General features: G+C 47.9%; 1 protein-coding gene across 3 annotated transcripts in view; it reads left to right on the top strand.

Annotated features, from left to right (window-relative positions):
- The window catches only part of LSP1 (lymphocyte specific protein 1), an 83949-nt gene that overhangs the window by 10025 nt on the left and 55989 nt on the right, over positions 1-17935 (top strand). Inside the window, exon 1 of one of the 3 annotated variants that reach the window (XM_074954847.1) lies at positions 10154-10631. The exons of 1 other annotated variant lie outside the window; for it this stretch is intronic. In XM_074954847.1, the coding sequence (XP_074810948.1) occupies positions 10573-10631 (59 nt within the window). In that variant the 5' untranslated portion in view covers positions 10154-10572. Of the gene's footprint in view, positions 1-10153; positions 10632-17935 lie in introns of those variants that run through there. One more of the 3 variants, XM_074954846.1, reaches the window with a different exon arrangement.

Genomic DNA, 17935 nt, shown 5'->3' on the forward strand with positions numbered 1-17935 from the left:
AGCAAAAAACAGTGAGACTCCTAGGGCTGGCCCTGCCTGTAGGTATCAGTCTGGACTCCAGCACTGTGAGCTTCCCTACAGCAGCACTCAGCGAGGACTCCAGCGGCACTAGTCACAATTTCAGCAGCATGAGCTTCCTGGCAAGCTTCCTGCTCTGTTAGGGCTAGCCCCCTCTGTCTGGGAGTAATGGAGTCTGCTCTCATGTTGCACAGTGTGTGGGCTTTGCTTTCCCTGGGAATACTTCATTAGCTGATACTCGCTTTGACCTCAACTAGCCTTGGCCTGGCTTTCTGTGCCCTAACCCATCTTGAGTCCATCACTCTTCTAATAGGATTTCACGTCTACTGTGATGGCCATTGGTGTCCCCCTGAATCTGCTGCAGGAGCTAGCCCTCCTGGAAACATTTCCTCGAATCTTCTCTAAGGAATCGGGATAGCCTAAGGAACATTCTGGGAGGTATTTAGCATGGTACAACTGGAATTCAGAGGCCTCTCTATTTGAGTACTCCATGGTATTCCAGAAGACGTGCCACTGGGAACCTACCAAGCCAGTCGCTTGCTCCTGGGCAGCTGTACCTGGTCTATGTGCCACAGGCGTCTACCCCGGATGCCGCTGTGCATACTTTGAGATACAGGACCCTGTATGGTGTGGCTGTCCAAAGCTGGTATTATTCTCACACTTTGTAGGACCGTAGCACCTAGAGGGCCCAGCTGAGATCAGCACCCCATTGTGCTCTGTAATGTATAGATACATACGTAATAAGACACAGTGTCTATCCCAAATAGTATAGAACCGAAATATGCCAGGGAGAGAGGAAGCATGATCCCCTTTTTCCCAGATGGGGAACTGAGACACAAAGACTTTAATCAAGGTCACTTTGGAAGCCTGTAGCATAGCTGAGAATTGAACTTCTATCTCCTGAGTCCTAGCCCAGGACCTTAGCCAAAGCGTATCCTCCCACTGCCTGATGTTCCACTGAAAACTGCTACAGGAATGCGTGCCTGTGGTGACCTAGCAATGAATGGGTTAACCATTCTTGCTTGGAATCGCAGTGTATTTTCTTTGCCAGTCTATCCGTCTTAATACACACCAGATGTGTGAGGCAGCCGCCTGAGTGCCTTAATCCTGGGCTTCAGCAGTCTGAGTTGTCTCTCTCACAAGGGGCAGGCCCACTCCAGACTCACTGGGGATTTCATTTAGTGCAAAGTAGGGGCAGGACGGCTGGCAGCCCCCTCCCTCGTAGGAAAAGTGGGTGATGATCCTGGGCTGCTAAATATTAAATCAAGGTCTTTTACTTACTGCAATGAGCTAGCCTTCCTCAGCCGAGGAGTTGGGACTGGGGATAACACCCTCACTGACTCACCACACAGCAGTAACGGGACTGTGGGCATACAGCAGAGACATATCTGTTCTAAAGATGGGTACTTAGAATGGATCAGCTCCACAGCTGGTGTAAACTGAAGTAGCTTTATTGACTTCAGTGGCATGGTGCTGGTTTAACCAGCTAAGGATCCAGCCCACTATGTTGGCCGGCCCGCAGCCCCCAGCCCCGGGCCACCCAGCACGCTGCCCCAGCCCCAGGTCGGCCAGCCAACACCAGCCCCAGCTGCAGTGGCTGGAGCAGCCCCAGCTGCGCCGGCCTGCCAACCCCAGCCCCAGCCGCATTGGCCGGCTGGAGCAACCCCAGTCATGACGGCTGACCGGAGCCCCCCCCCAGCCATGACGGCTGGCCGGCCGGAACCCCTCCAGCCCCTCTCCCTTTAATCGGTTAACCAATTAAATGATATAATTTTAATTGTTTAAACTGTTAACTTTTTAAACAATATTTACATCCCTACTCTCAACCTTTCCAGACTACCATACCCCTGTCAGGAGACTGATTTGTCTTGCGTACCCCCAAGTTTCACCTCATTTAAAAACTACTTGCTTACAAAACCAGACATAAAAATACAAAAGTGTCAGAGCACACTGTTAGTGAAAAATTGCTGACTTTCTCATTTTACCATATAATTGTAAAATAAATATTGTACTTACATTTCAGTGTATAGTATATAAAGCAGTATAAACAAGTCATTGTATGAAATTTTAGTTTGTACTGACTTCGCTAGTGCTTTTTATGTAGCCTGTTGTAAAACTAGGCAAATATCTAGATGAGATGATGTACCCCCTGGAAGACCTCTGCATACCTCCAGGGGTACATGTACCCCCGGCTGAGAACGACTGAACTAGATAATCATAATGGTCCCTTAGCCTTCCAGTCTATGATTCACCATCCCAGCCAAAATAACCAGCACTGGAGCTTTGTCCCTGGTTTTCCTACTGACCAACCTAAGCAGGGGGGAAAAAAATGGAGGGGAAGATTTCAGTACCATGGCAGAGTTTAACTCCCCGGGCTGTAATATCAGCCAGAGATTTTGGTTCAAATATGGATGAGCTCACAATTGAGTTGAACGTGTTGGTCTCAGTGGACACTTGCGTATGTTGCACAAATGCCATTCGGCAAAGCAGGGGCGTGGCGGATTGCACCCAGTCCTGCCTATGATGGAGAATGGAAAAGGCTGAAGGTTTCTTCTCTGATTGCCTATACACCACCCCCTCCACCACATAATAGCCTCGTTTCTTTGCCAGCTGGAAAAATAATGGACATCAAATACATGTTCATATTTCTGGTTTCAGAGTAACAGCCGTGTTAGTCTGTATTCGCAAAAAGAAAAGGAGTACTTGTGGCACCTTAGAGACTAACCAATTTATTTGAGCATAAGCTTTCGTGAGCTACAGCTCACTTCATCAGATGCATCCGATGAAGTGAGCTGTAGCTCACGAAAGCTTATGCTCAAATAAATTGGTTAGTCTCTAAGGTGCCACAAGTACTCATGTTCATATTTCTGTAATCGGAAAAATAAGGAGTGCATCTCATGTTTAAGGCTGAGGATGGTTTGCAGAACTGCCCAGGGGATTTGGGTGCTCAGTTCCTGTTTATTTGATTGGAAATGGCGTGTCCAATCCCTTAAGGCAGCTTTGAACATGTCAGTCTAAATGAACACTGCCTGGGGTGTGGTCTAAGGGCTGCCTTCTTTGTGGTTGACCTAGGCACCACCTCTCTCTCCCTTTTCTCTACTGGTTATCATCCCTCTCATGCTTGTACCACCCATGGCCAGGCCACCTGCAGGTGCTACAGATCCTGAGACTTTTCCAGCTGCCTTGCAGGCCTGAGAGATACCCCCAGAAGCCATTTCCAAGCCCCAGATCCTGTGATTAAGGGACTCTAGAGAGGAAGATGCTTTTGTGGTTGAGGCAGTGGACAGAAGCTCAGACAATCTAGGTTCAGTTCCCAGCTCTGCTATAGGCTTCCTGTGTCACCTTGGGCAACTGCCTCTCTGCCTTAGTTCCCTGCTTGTCAAATAATGTGTCAATCTTAATCTTTAAGCTCACTGGTACAAGACGTGTCTCTTATTACATGCTTGTACAGCACCTAGCACAAGGGTGCCCTGATCCCGGCTGGGGCTCCTGTTATATGAATAACAGTGGTCTCACCAACTCTCTCCCTTGCCCACTTTTTTTTGTCTTTTCAGTATCTTTCCCTCAGTCTCTCTCCCCCCTTGTCCTCTTTCCTTCCCTCTCTGCCCTCGTCTTTGACTCTCCTAAGCAAGGCATCCTCTCCTGGGATGCTGTGAAACTCCTGCTGTTCCTAGCAATCTGTCACTGTGATCCTAAACAAACCGTTTTGCCTCTCAGGCTGCGGAAGGGGAGGTGGGTTTTGCCCAGCGGGAGTCCTCTGCTTCCAGGGGCAATCCTGAGGACAACCACAGATTCTCCTCTCCCTGTAACTCCCTTGCCTCTTGATGAGAACGTTTTGCATGTCTATAGCCCTTGCCATCCGAGGATCTGGCAAGGCTATAGAAACATTTATGAATTAAGCCACCTAACATGCTTATCATGCAGGTAAGTAATTTTGTTTCCATTTTTCACTGGACGAAACTGAGGTACAGACTTGCCCCAACCAGCAGGTATGTAGTGGAGTCATGAACACAACTCAGATTTCCTGACTCCCAATTATCTGTTTTATCCAATTGGCCACCGTCTGCTTTAACCAGCAGACCACCCTCATCTCACACACGTTCACACCCACCTGGAGTTATAGAAGCTCTCATTAGAGCCATCAGTCTGCACCTGGGCCTTTTTTCGGGGCCTGGCAGCACTGCTCCTAAACCAGCAAGTAGGGTGTTGCTAATGAGCGACAGAAAACTCAACACCTTGTCAGCCCCTTAAGGGAGAGAAGGGACCATCTGCTGGATCTTCCTTTCTTTCTTACAGGCTTAAACCCTGAAAATCGTAATAGCTTGGTATAATCCCACAAAATGAGCCATCCTGTCCTAGAATCCTGATTGTGTATTCAACGTGTCTATAAGTGGCTGCTCCTACTTGAAAGATATTTGAGACTGTTAAAGCCCCTGTTTCACTGGGATTACCTTTAACGTGGCTGACTGCCGATCTTCAAGCTTCAGCAAAATGAGATGGGACATATTAATTGGGATCCCACACATCAGTAAGTAACATTTCTTTCACAGACTAGAGCACACCCACCATTGGTTACTTACATCTCCATTAGGCCGGCATTCCAGTTAACACGCCCCTTCTCATTGAGCCAGGGTTTGAAGATGAAGGACAAATGCTGTAAAGATAATCCCAAAAGACCTACTTCTGTCAGACTTTCTGAGAAATGTGGGTCCATGGGGGGGGGGGAGGGGTAGTGACAGGAAGAGTAGAACATGAAGATGGTGGTGTATGAAGGATTGTACCAGCTAGGAAACAGGGCACCTCCCTGCCATATCATCAACACCAGGGCTCTCAACACCAATTTTGCTGAAGCGTCCAATGTAATGGTTCACTGGCTGGATGGTATGTAAATGACCCTTTTGAGAGGCAGAGTGGCCATGCGGGAATATTACAGAGAGAGCAATGACATGGGGTGTGCACTCACCCCTTCTTACTGCGAGATCTCCTGAGAGTAACCTGTCACGTTGGGTTGCCTTACCTGGTGGTTAGGGCATGTGGAGGTGTGCCAATGGGCATTACCGATGTGTAGGAAATCGGCAAAGGGCACCAAGAGAATCACTGCGACTGGACTATTCAAGCTGGCAGCTAACACAAGAACCATCAGGCACAGGTTGAAGTTGACCAAGGGTCTCGCTGAAGATGCAGTTAGGGGGCAATTTCTTTACCCAGAGTTCCTGTGGAAATGGACTCAGTGTAGTCAGTGAAGAGGGGAAACAAGCATGAAGAGCTTCTAAAAAGGAGCCATGGGGAGGAAAAAAAGATGCCCAGGACACGTCTTCCACGGGACTTGAGGGAACACAGCAAATGGGCTAATCTGAAAAAATTAAAGTTCTAGGGCCCGATTCTCCAAAGCACCCAAGATCCTTTATGCTTCTCTTGTGATGTAAGGGGGTCTTAAAGGACATGAAATATGGTCTATGTAAAGGGGAACCTCTGCTGGAGTAGAGCAGCCCTATCCTGGCCCCACTCCCACCCCTCCTGGAGGGACAGAAAAGGGGTGTAGCTGAGTGCATTTGAACAATGGGCATTTTGTGCTCTTGCAAGGGGCTGTGAGAAGTAGAACATATGCTAGAGCAGCCTCCAGACTGCTCTAAGTGAAACCAGAGCTTGGACAGGGCCAGCTGCCTCAGACTGTGGGGAAACACAAAGGTGGCTTCCTCCCCCTCCATCTAAGTGAAGTGCCTTTCAATTCATCCCCATGTTTTCTAGTCATTCTGAAGCAGCCTGTGCTGCTCCATCAATAATTCCACTCATGCTTAAAAATCCAGGTCACTCCCATGCTCCACAGTGCTGGGGCCTGATCCAAGGCCTGTTGAAGTCAGTGGAAAGGCGGGGCAGAGGGCGGATGATCGCAGTGGGTTTGGCATCCCAACACCGTGAACAGGCACATTCCACAAATGCTGGGGCTGATCCTGTCAGGTGCTGAGCACCCTCTGCTCCCATCTCTGGGAGTTGAGGGTGCTCAGGATCTTCAAGGACTGGGCCCTGAACTGGCACTAGACATTTTACTCTGCTGGCTGGAGCTGTACTGGGGGAGTGGCTCCTGGCTACGGGTGCAGAGGGAGCACACTTAAAGGGGCAGCCCCCCCTGCCAAAAGCTGTGCTAGGGGGTCAGGCAGCCAGAATCTGCCCAGGGGGGTGTCAGCCCTCTCAGACAGTGGTGTGTGGGGTGTACTTAAAGCAACAGATCTCCAGAAACTGTGTTGGTGCACAGCAGGGCAGGGCAGCTGGGCTGGAGGTGCCCCTAAAACACTGGGATCCTAGGTGGCCAGATTACATGCTCATGCCCAGCAAGGTCCTGGACTGGGACCTTTGATTGCAACGGTGCTAGAGCAAATCACTCTGGTTGCATTTCTTTGCTATAGTCTTGTTTTTTGCTAGACATACTTTAGCCTCCAAAATGATTTTGCAACCCGGGCTACATAGCAGAGCGATTGTGTCATTAATGAGAACTGGTGCAGCCCTATCTCTCTGGGACTCCCTCCCTCCATCCCAGGGCAACAGAACTGAGTCATTTCCGCCCCATCCCACTCACCTTTAAAGCCTTCCCTTTTTATCTGTTACTGGAAAGTTCTTTATGAGCCTCTGGCTTAGAGGATGCATGCTAGGCACTAGCAAACTGCCCTGTGTTATTGTCCCTGTCTTGTCTTGTGCTAAATGCGCCACACCCCTGCAGGGATTTCTTTGATTGATTTTTTGTTAAACTCCAGCAGGAAAACGAATCGTCTTTTTTTTTGGTTGGTGTCTTTTTCTTACCGCAGCATCACTGCTGTTTCTAGAATGGCACCCTGAGGTTTATGTGGGCAGTGCTGTAGGAGCTGGGCAGATGGGACCACGGCTGATGCTAAGCCCTAGCTGCCTTTGAATGGAAGTATAAATCATGTTGAAGCAGCTATGCTCCATCTTGAGCCGTGGTGGTGGTGGTTGGGGGGAGAGAAACCGCCTATCCTACGCAGAGTGGGGCTGAGGGCTTCCCCTGCACAATTGCCTCTGGCTAGCTAACCATGTCGAGCTGTGAGGGGGTAAGATAGGGATCCCCCTTGCTCATAACTTTTGTGATTTTTTTTTTAATTTTTAAAATAAAGTTGCAGTGTCCCCAGTTGAATTAAGTCAAGGGGAATGGATCATCCCCAAGTGCAATCACTAGCATTTTCCTTTCGCACACTGGAGAAACGGGTCTGGGAGATGCAGGCTTTTAAACAGAAGCACTCCCCTGGCCCTCGTCGGTGGGGTCCTGTGTGACCCTCCCACTGCTGGACACGTGTGTTCCTCCCACCTGATCTCCCTGCATTCTCTGACAGAGATGAAAGGGAAGGGATGTTGATTAATCTTCACTATAGGAGGAGCATCCCAAACCCATCACACCAGCCTGGGGAATTTGCAATCAGGGAGTGATACCTGGGAATTCCCGTACCCCGTGTAATGCAATGGGAAGTGTAACTCCCCACCCCCTTTGCATATCATGATGTATTCTGCCCCCACCCTCCAGTTACTTTGAGTCACCCTCCTCAGTTCATTCCAAAGATCTTATCTCCCCTCCCACCTTTCACCCCTGCCCCACTTCCCTTAAGACAGCTAATCCCACCGACTTCTCCTTGATCCTAGATGCCCTGCTGGCTCAGGAAATCCATCTGCCATACAGCAAACAAACACCCACATCCTCCACTGCACTTAGGCTTCTGCACTACCTGAGGACATGAGCCCTTACGGGGAAGGGGGTTGTTTATAGAAGGGCACCCACTTCTAGCTTCTATGCAGAATTGACTATGGTGCAGGATTTTAGCACCACTGGACTCTACCTCCGCCTCTAGGCTAAAAGTTTTGGTTTGAAAACTCTTATATATTTAATAGTGGGCTGTTTCTTTGGCTTCTTTGCCACCAGGCACTGGTGTTTATTGAGTGGAGGGATGTGGGCAAGATAATTGTCTCTGGACCCAGTCCTCAGCTGGTGTAAATCAGCATAGCTCCACTGAAGCAAATGTCTCTGTGCCAGTTTACACCAAGTGAGGATCTGGCCTCATATGCCTCCTGGTGAGCCCACGTCCACCTCCCATGGCAAGCATGTGCTCCCAGCCTCCCCATAGTTATCAAACTCAAGTCTTTCGCATTCCTCTCTGCCCCTCCTGAGTTTGTTACGGATTGTGTGGCATCTCTGGCTATAATAAGAGCTGTGATTTCATTTAACAGCAGTTGTTCCGGCCATGCCATAGTTGTTAGCTTCATCACATCTTTGTCTCGGCCCGCATTCACCACCAGTCCCTTATAAAAACCCTAGAATGGTACCATCTGGATGGTCGGCCCCATACAAAGAGCTGGACCCTGCCTCACTGAAATCAATGAAAGTTTGCTGGATCAGGCCCTCTCATCACCCCTCCATCTTGCAGGAAGCCATTGGGCATTTGGCCAGTGACTTCAAAAGACCATAGGCTCTGAGCCTGCAAATGCTTGGACATGTGCTTAACTTTAAGTCTGTGAGCAGTCCCAATGAAGTCAGTGGGAGTGAGTTTGCTTAAAGCCGAACACACGTATACATGCTTGCAGGGGCAGGGCCTTTATCTTTTTGAATATTAGAGACCTTTGCTGATTGCTCTCCTAGTTCCACCTAGCCTCACAGAATTTAGAAGTGTAAAATAAATATACTCCAGCACATAGTCCATCCGTGACCCTAGTGCAGGAGCAACCACTGTGCTTAGCTGCTTTTATTATTTCTCATCATTTATGGGCTGTTTGGTAAATACATAAAAAATTAACAAAGAAACCCATTTTTAAAGTGGTGGGTATTTTTAAACATTTAATACCCATCTGTACTTATTTCAGTGCAGTTTCTCTTTACTAATATTTCTTCATTTATTACGTGGGCAGTTATCAGCCATCCTCATTTCAAATAACCGAGCTACAGTAAATAGTCCAACATTACTCATCCGAAGAAAACATACGCACATTTTAGGAGATGCACTGAGAGTGGTAAGTAAAAAATCTCAAACCATGTTGGTCCTGATAATAAGGACACTTTATAATTCTCACAATACACCTTTTAGAGAGGTGGGGTTGATATTCCCTTTCCACGGATAGGGAAACTGAGGTAGAGAGGTTACTTGACCTGCCCACTATCGCCCAACAAGTGAATATCAAAGATGGGATTAGATCTCAGTCGTTATTGGTTGCTAAGCCTATGCTCCCACAGACACAGTCCTCTCTTCTTCTTTGTATTATAGTGGCACATCAATGCCCCTGACTAAAGGACTGTACACAGACTTCCTGCCCCACTGAGCTGACAATCTAAACGGACAAGACTGACTCAGGGTGGGAGGGGAAACAGAGGCACAGTAACTAGTCCAACATTACTCGGCGGGATGGGGCAGAGCCAGAAGTAGAATGCACGTCAGGTTCCGAGGCATAGTCCAGAGCCCTATCCAAGACCACCCAGTTGACATCATAATAATGACACCTAACTCTGATTCAGCACTTTTCAGTAGATTGCAAAGCACTTTATGAAGGAGGCCAGTCTCATCACTCCCATTTTGTGGATGGAGAAGCTGAGGCACAGAGAGTGGAAGTGATTGACCCAAGCTCACCCAGCAAGTCAGCAGTAGAGATGGGAACAGAACCTAGTTGTCCTGAATCCCAGGCCAGTGCTCTGTCCACTAGTCCTGCATTGCCTCCTCAGATGCAGTACTCTGAATCAGCCTGACGCAAACGGGATCATATTGCACTTCATTCTTTGATACAGCATTTTTAACCACAAAGTGTTGCAACCCCTTTGCAAGTTGCTGAGACTTGCAATTAATTTTTAAGAGTAGATTTAGACTATGGAGGCTATGGGTCAGATTCTCAGCTGGTGCAAACTGGAGTTGCGCCATTGATTTTAATCGATTGCTGCTGATTTACGTGAGCTCAAGATCTGGCTCCAGAGTTGTAAATCTGTCCTCTGCTATCTTTCCCCTAATCAGGTTTTGTGTCCCTGAGTGGCTTTTGTTCCTAATTTATGCAATTAGTTAATGCAGAAAGAAACAGATCGGAAAGGGAAGAAAAAGAGAAGGAAAATGAGGAGTGGGGGAGGGGGAACAGAAGGAGAGAAAAAGATGAGAAACAACGAAGCATAAACCAGAAGGAGTGTAAGAGAGGAGAGATAGAAACAGATAGCCAAAGAGAAGAAGAATAGCCTTTAGAGCAAAGGAGAGGTTTAAGCTTTGCATTGAGCTCACTCAGCAGTCAGATGGGAGCAGGGAGGGGACCCTGCTTTGCCTCGGACTACAAAGCTGCTCTCTGAAAGATTTTTCTCTGACATTTCCACTAGGCTGTGGAGGAGGTAGAGGTGGAGGAGACAAGAGGGGGGCTGAACAGGGGGCTTAGAGAAACAAAAGGAAACCAGCTGCAGAACTTCCTGAAGAGAGAGAGAGGGAGAGGATTATTTTTATTTATTTTTTTAAAAAAAGGAAAATTAAAAAAAAAGTAGGGAAAGGAGGTTTAGCAGCCAGGATCTGTGAGCCTGCCCTGAGATCAGCCTCTTCCACAATGAGCAGTGCGATCCTGAGGAGGAATTCCAGCAAACAAGGCTTACAGAACCTCATAAGGTAAGTCTGTACCTGCCTAGCAAAGGCAGAGAGGCAGGATTCTTTGTTCCATGGAGCTCAGCCCATTGATCTTCCACCATGGCAATTTGATTTGGCTAATTCCAAACTCCATGGGCTGTTTCTTCCACAGAGGGAAATGTATCCGCTTCATGACGAGAAGAATATTGTTCCGTTGTGGTATATTTGTGCACACGTATATGTAAATCAGTTGAACCTATTCATTAACAGGGCTCTGAAGCAGACAGAGCATCTTGGAAGCAGGGAAAATAAATAAACCCCAAACAACAATATCAGCAAGGCAGAGCTGAGCTTACTGATGGCTTTTCCAGAAGCACATAGTTAAAATAGCTAAACATGACCGTACTGTGATATTTACCTGAACCTGCTGAGTTTTCCTTTTGGCTTGGAGAGTTTGTATGTGTCTCAGCTGAAGGAGAGGGGCTCGGTCTAGCAAAGTTTTTTGGGGCTATTTTGTGCAATGTATGTGTGTTTTTAGGCAACAATCCTTAAAGGGCCAGATCCTCAGCTGGTGTAAATCTGCATCAGTCCATTGATTTAATTGGAGACAGAGATGCTGATTTACACCACCTGAGCATCTGGTTGTAGTCGCTAGGGCAGATTGTTGGACAATTAGAAGATCCTTGGTTCCTTTTTTCAATAAATGCTGAGCCCAGATCTCTCTGGGAAGGATGGCTGCACTCTGCTCTGTTCAGTTTCTGAGGGTGGGACTCCACTCAGTTGCAACCATGCTGCTTTCTAATGCGGTGTAGAAACACCACTTTTGCTCCTTAGACCTTTGCCTAAGTGTCCCCAACACCCGGATCATTACAGGCATTATGGAAGCTTATCGTGAACCATGCAGGAAGGTGTCGAAAGCTCAGATTCAACAGGGGAAACTCCCTGCCCTGTTCTTTACTTTAATGCTAAGTTTGACTTAGTGGTTTGGGAAATGGGAGCACTGGAGACTAATGCTCTCCTTGGAACCACACTTTGGGCATGTTAGTCTTCCCTGGGGTGTACAACTTCCCCAGTGGATGCTGGTCCCCGCCTGCAGTGTGTGTTTTTGGGTAGGGGGGATTCCAGTCTCCAGGCTCAGTTCAGTTTGGGGATTCCCATTGGCACTACTGCAGCTTGAAACCTTACCTCAGAAGGGCGTCTCTCTTCCTGGATGAGTGAGGAATTTGTTCTTCATGTCCATTCAGTCCAGGGACTTCCTGTACTACCCTTTTTGGGTGGGCAGTTCAATACCTGCAGGAGACCACAGAAAGACTCCCATTGACTTCACCTGGCATTGAATTGGTCCCTTGGAGAAACAGGGGGATGGTCACCTCCATTATGACCCATTCATGTTCCTCTCCTTAGCCCTGGCTCAGGGGAATCACCCCATTTGATGGAATCTCATTTTGTAACCATGAAATTTGGGGCTGAGTTGGAAGGTGTAAAGAAGTGCAAGTGGAATAGGACCATCAAATGCATTCAAACACAGGACACGCAGCTCAGAGAATGGACCAGAATTGAGGGCTGCTGGGCAAAACAGTTACACTAAAATAAGACTCCCCTGTTCAGTCTTCCCCAGAACTCAAATCTGGGCTGAAACTCTTTGGAGGAGAAAAGGGTGATGAGCATGCTGCACATGCTCCAGAGATAGATAAATGGCCCAAACACTCACACATGCCGCAATCTAGACCTCCTCTTAATAGCTGTTCATAATTACTCTTAATATTGATGGGGATTGTAGGTGCCCATTCGGAAGAGTACATGCCCCCTGGTGTTTTATCAGATTAGAGGGAGATTTTATGGAAGATGGGGATTAACACTATGGTTGAGTCGGGTCGTTTGGTAAGTGGATTTTAAATTGGAATCTGGCGTGGGTGTTTGTATACATCGCCCCTGTTCCATGTGGGGAAAAAGAGATGGATTTCACTTTGGGTTACACAGCTATAACCCCACTGAGGTCAACAGAAGGCAGGAGGGTTGCTCAGATATAGGCAGAGGACGGTCCATACACTGTGCAGAACTTTTTCTATATAGTGAAACCCTCCTGTAGAGGAGTCATATTTCTGCACAGAACTTCGTTCTAAGTTTTGCTATAAGCAGAATTGCCAATTGCACAACTAAACTATTCAGGACTTTCTGTTTGCCTACTCTGTCACAGGACTGGTGCGGGGCTGAACTCATTCATGTTCCTAACGTGCTTTGGGATTCTTGGACTCAAGATACAACAGCAGTGCAAGGGAGTATTGCTATTATTCTGCTTTGCTACATGAATGGAGTTTCCAGGTTCACTGTAATCCCCGAGTGGTCGCACTGCAAGCCTACATAGTGCATGTGCACATCTTGGTATGTCACATTTATATGGGTAACACAGGGACAGACTCTGATCTTAGTCACACTGGTGTACAACTAGACTAAACTCCAGTGACTTCAGATGCTTGTGAATCACTGAGCTTTCTCCCACACTTGCCTGTTGGAGGCAAGAAGTTGCTGATGGCTTTCCCCACTTTTAGTCTTGACACTAGGGCTCTGTAACTGTGTCCAACGAAGGGACCCATTGGCAACTTGTCAGCAGCCCCAAGTTTGCATGTAATTTGCTGGAAATAAAGAGATTGCATCCATGCTTGTCTTTAGTAGGGAGGCGCGGCCCTCAGGGACTACAGATCCCAGCATACAGTGTTGAATACGAATTCAAGCAGCCCAGCTATGCTGCATGATGGGAGCTGGGAACAGGAGCCTAAAGGGGCTTCATCTTCATACTAAAGAGAAGGGCAGCCAGGGGATCCCTCAGACTCTGTGGGCTGCACTTAAGCCCTTCACTGGCCCCATTGCCCCACATAAGCTATTCACTGCTGTGCTCCTGTGTGGTGATATACTCAGTATGTGGTGTTGTACATGTTGTCCAGTGTAGCCCAGTTGGCTAGTTTGCCATTGTTAATATTCACTGCTATTGTAGCCCAGTGGGCTAGTTTGCCTTTATTATATTTACTGCTTTGCATTGTATTCTGCTTTGAATTATATCCAGCAGTAATGCAAGAAACCTACAAGCCTATATCCTGAAAGATATTAGCTTCAGCAAGTTAGCATAACGCTTGAGGCCTATGAACTTTGAATAGATAAACTTTGCACAGATAAACGGCCCAGTGGAAAACCCCAAGTATTTGGGGAGCTGAAAATAAGAGTTCAAGGGGAAGTTCTGACCAGAGGTACATGAGTTAACCACAGAAGTGTCCTGGCAATGAACTGATGCTGTTTCCATAGGCATCATTTACTATCAGTGAAGACCCTAGTGGAAAAATACAGGAATGATGATTTTTCCAATTTGTACAGGCTTTGGATCGAGGCCTTAATGCCCGACGGGTGGCATGAGAGTGAGTGCTCTCTCCCCTGGCAGTTGTTCCCTGGAGGGCCATGAGCAGTATCTTGTTGCATCCTGGAGGTGGATTGTAAAACAAGCCCTTCTTGCTCTTTTTCTGGCCACTGGCAAAGTGGGGATACTGGGGGTTGCTTTGCATGAAGACACTTGACAGGAGCACATCATTTGCATCTGAAAAGTTGGTGACTGGAAAGTGTCCATGAGGCTAACAGAGCCCAGGGATACGCCTGATGATTGCAGAGAATACCCAGCGCAAGTGACTGTAATTAACTAGAAATGACATCCGAAAAGAATAGGCAGTTTACAAGCTTATCTCATTCTTCTTCTCTCCAATGTGTACCTAGGATCTCCCATTGTTGGGCATGGTCTCTATCAGTCAGTGGATTGCAAAAGAGCATCCATCAGACATCAGGCTGCTTTGTCTTGTTTGTAATAAGTTAGCAATGACAATACCTGCGAGACAAGGTGGGTGAGGTAATAACTTTTATTAATATCTTGTAAGAGCTCTGTGCAAGCTCGAGAGTTTGTCTCTCTCACTGATAGAAGTTGCTTCAATAAAAGATATTACCTGGCCCACCTCATCTCTCTAATGTCCTGGGACCAACATGGCTATAACAACACAGCATAAAATAATGATAATACCTAGCTATGGGACTTTGTATTTTCAGATCTAATCTATCTATCTATCTATCTAATGAATTCCTATCAATAAGATATGCAGCTATTGCTTGTCCTTTTGATTAATTCAGTTCACCAGCCACCCCTGCTAGAATTTTATCTTCTCTGTATTTATTGAGTCTCAAGTGTTGTACAAGAGAATATTACTATTTAATTAACCTACAAATCAACTTCTTCATAAACCTGTTGTACTGTATGTGCCTCTGTTCAATAGTGGTTTAAATAGCATCTTTCACGGATGCAGCTTCCACTGTCTTCTGAGTATGAGCAGCCACCTTGAGATGGTTTCATGTAATCAGATTTCCTTAGCCATTTCATTAATTATTACAATTGAAGAAGGGGTGTGTGTGTGGAGGAGGGATAATAGAAAAGCCTCTGGTCTCATAGCACCTGGTTCTATTTTTTCCCTTCTTTGTGTGGAGGGACTCAAAAGATTTAGGCTCGAACTGAGTCATGATCATCTCCCCGGGGCAGGGCTCATCGGCTGGTTCTGTGTTTGTATAGCACCTAGCACAGTGGAGTCCTGGTCCAGGACCGGCATTCCTCGGTGCTAATGCAATACAAACAAGAGATAATAAGGATAATTTCCAAAACGTCAACATCTGAACTCTGAATATCATCACAAGAAAAGGGGAGTGCCAGGGAATCAAGAAGAGATGTGGAGGCTATCAGTGGAGAGAAGGATCTAAGGCATTTCTTCAGTCATTCAGAATTATTGCTCTTCTGGTATCTTATCAGTCTGGGGAGTCATTAATACTTGCAAGGAAAGCCAAAGTATGGAATTTTAAATTACACTCCCCTTACTTGCAGGCCCAGTGTAGATGGTACCTTAACTTGGAGATGCAGCCTGTGGAAACTGCATGTCCATACATGAAATGCTGCATCTTGAGCCAAGCATCCTTGCTCCAGGTACTTACAGGCTCCATGGCTTGTATCTCTTGATTAAAAGTGAGGGATGCTGTGATCTGCATTGTGGAACTCTGTGATCCAGTTCGGCCTATGGGTCCTGTTCTAAATTCTCCTGGGTTTTAGGCATTCTCACAATTCCACTGCTCCTCGGATTGTGGTGTCATCTCCATTTTTCATAGCTCTTGGGAGGAACATTTTGTTTGATGGAGGATCACCTTGCTCAGTTGTTTTTCCCGCCCCTATTATTCTGCCTACCCTTCCTCACCCCCCCCCCCCCCGCAACTTTCCCTGAGGTCACAAGTGTTTGTGTGATGGGAAAAATCCTCTGCTCAGTTCCTTGGTGCTGCTTTGTTTGACCCTCCAAGCACTGAGCTTTCCAGACAAGATCTGGGAAGGGAGTGTTCGAAGGGGTGGGAGGTGGGCTGGGTTGGAAGTGAATTTCTGGGCTAAAGAGGGAAGCAGCTTGTGGGAGGGTGCGGGGGGAAATGGCGAGTGGGGTGCAGGTCACCTGTGACTGGGATTCTGGAATCAGGATGGGCACCAGCAGTGGGCGGTGGGGGGAAGGGTTGGGGTAGGTTGTCTCTTTATCAATCACATTTTTTATGTGCCCATCCCGGGTTATCTATGGGGCTAGATACCACAGGGTGGGGGAGAGAACTTGCAATGAAGAAGTGGGGCAGGTGAAAACAATTGTCTGCTGGGGAGTGAGGAGGGAGCAAGTTGCAGGTGGCAGAGCTACTGCAGTGGGTGGAAAGGCAGAGGCAAATGGGAGGGGATCAGGCTACTGGGTCAGGGATCAGCTGTTGCTGGACGGTGGGGTCCTAGGAGCAGCAGGAGGACTTAGAAGCTCCAGCTGAGTATCCCAGCGCAATTTGCTGAGGACAAGTACAGCCCTAGGGGTTAAAAACGCTGCCTTCCACCCCGCCTCCATCTTTCCCCAAGAGCCCGCAGATCACAATGGCCTCTCCCCTCGTGCAATACCCTTTCAGTCCCTTTGTTATCGTCCCTTCCCCCCGCTCTTTGCACCATTACTCACTCGGTCAGGGCATAGCTGACAGGCACCTTAGCAAGCTCACTGAGGCAGAGGAATGAGTGGGGGGCGGGGGAGAGAAATGTCCATATGCCGTTTGTTGGGCCTTTGCGCACGGGCTCTGCTGGGCTCCCAGGACACGCTACCAGGCTCGGTGTGCCAGACTGATGGATCACACAGCACTGGAGGGGTGTGCCCTGATCCTTAGGATTCCCAGGTGACCCCCCACCCAGCCTCCTCTCCCTATAGCTAGTACTACTCTAGTGCTGTGCTGTTTGCGGGCCATATTGCTCTCCTGATATCTGAGAGTCAACACCAGGCCTCATTGTCTGGGTGGGAATGATGCATGTTATCTGGGAAGCAGCTACCCTCTCCCCACCCGGTATTGAGTGTTTCTCTGGGTGCACATCTCCACACAGGAGAGGGTAAGCCTGCCTGCAAGCCTCCCCAGCACCCGTTGTCTGGGAAGCTGTAAAAGGGCAGAAGGTTGCAGTCATTGCAGTCATTGCAGTCCCACCCTGGTGCTAACACACCCGCATGAATGTTGTAGCACTGAGCTCTCTCTTGGCTTTGAGCAACACTGAGCTCAGCCAGAGGAACTGACTGTTATTTCAGGCCATGGACATTTAGGCTCCTTCCTTCGCTGTGAATGAAGGAGTTGGGAGCAAGGCAGGGCTTGGACAGCAAATCTGCCATCCTCCTTCTCCCCCCAAAATCTGTCTTCTTTGTTGTGATCCAGCACCCTTTAATTAAAGGATGTCAAAGGAGCACTTTGCAACTTTTAACGGGTTAACCCTGTGAGGTAGGTAAGTGTTGTTAACCCCATTTTACAGATGGAGAATCTGAGGCTAAGTGACTTGTCAGTGATCACCCAGTGAGTCAGTGGCCACGCTGGCAACAGAACGCAGGAGACCTGGCTCCTGTAAGCTCTCTGCCTCCCCTAAAACAGTTAAATCAACAACCGTTAGCGTCATGCTGGCAAATAGATTTGCAGCACGAAAGCCAGATGCTCACAAGCAAAATCTTTTCATTTGCAGACAGAGCCTCACGCCCACCTCTGGAGCCTGGGCTGGGAGAATGACACCCTGCCCCATTTGAGCTCACTGGTTGGCTGTGGAAGGCTCCATTTCCCTTCCCCGGAGCGACTTTGCATTCGTAGGATACCCACATTCCACTGTTCCTGCCCACCTGTCCCCCCAAAGTCTGCTGACTAATCCTGCTCTCGCCAATGGAGGAATGTGAGCGTTCCCTCCTGAATACCATGTGGATTCATTCCCAGAATTTCCTAGCTCTCTGGACTGCTAAAAGCCCTGCAGC

This window comes from Natator depressus, chromosome 6 (assembly GCF_965152275.1).
Source record: "Natator depressus isolate rNatDep1 chromosome 6, rNatDep2.hap1, whole genome shotgun sequence".
NCBI classification, from domain to species: domain Eukaryota; kingdom Metazoa; phylum Chordata; order Testudines; family Cheloniidae; genus Natator; species Natator depressus.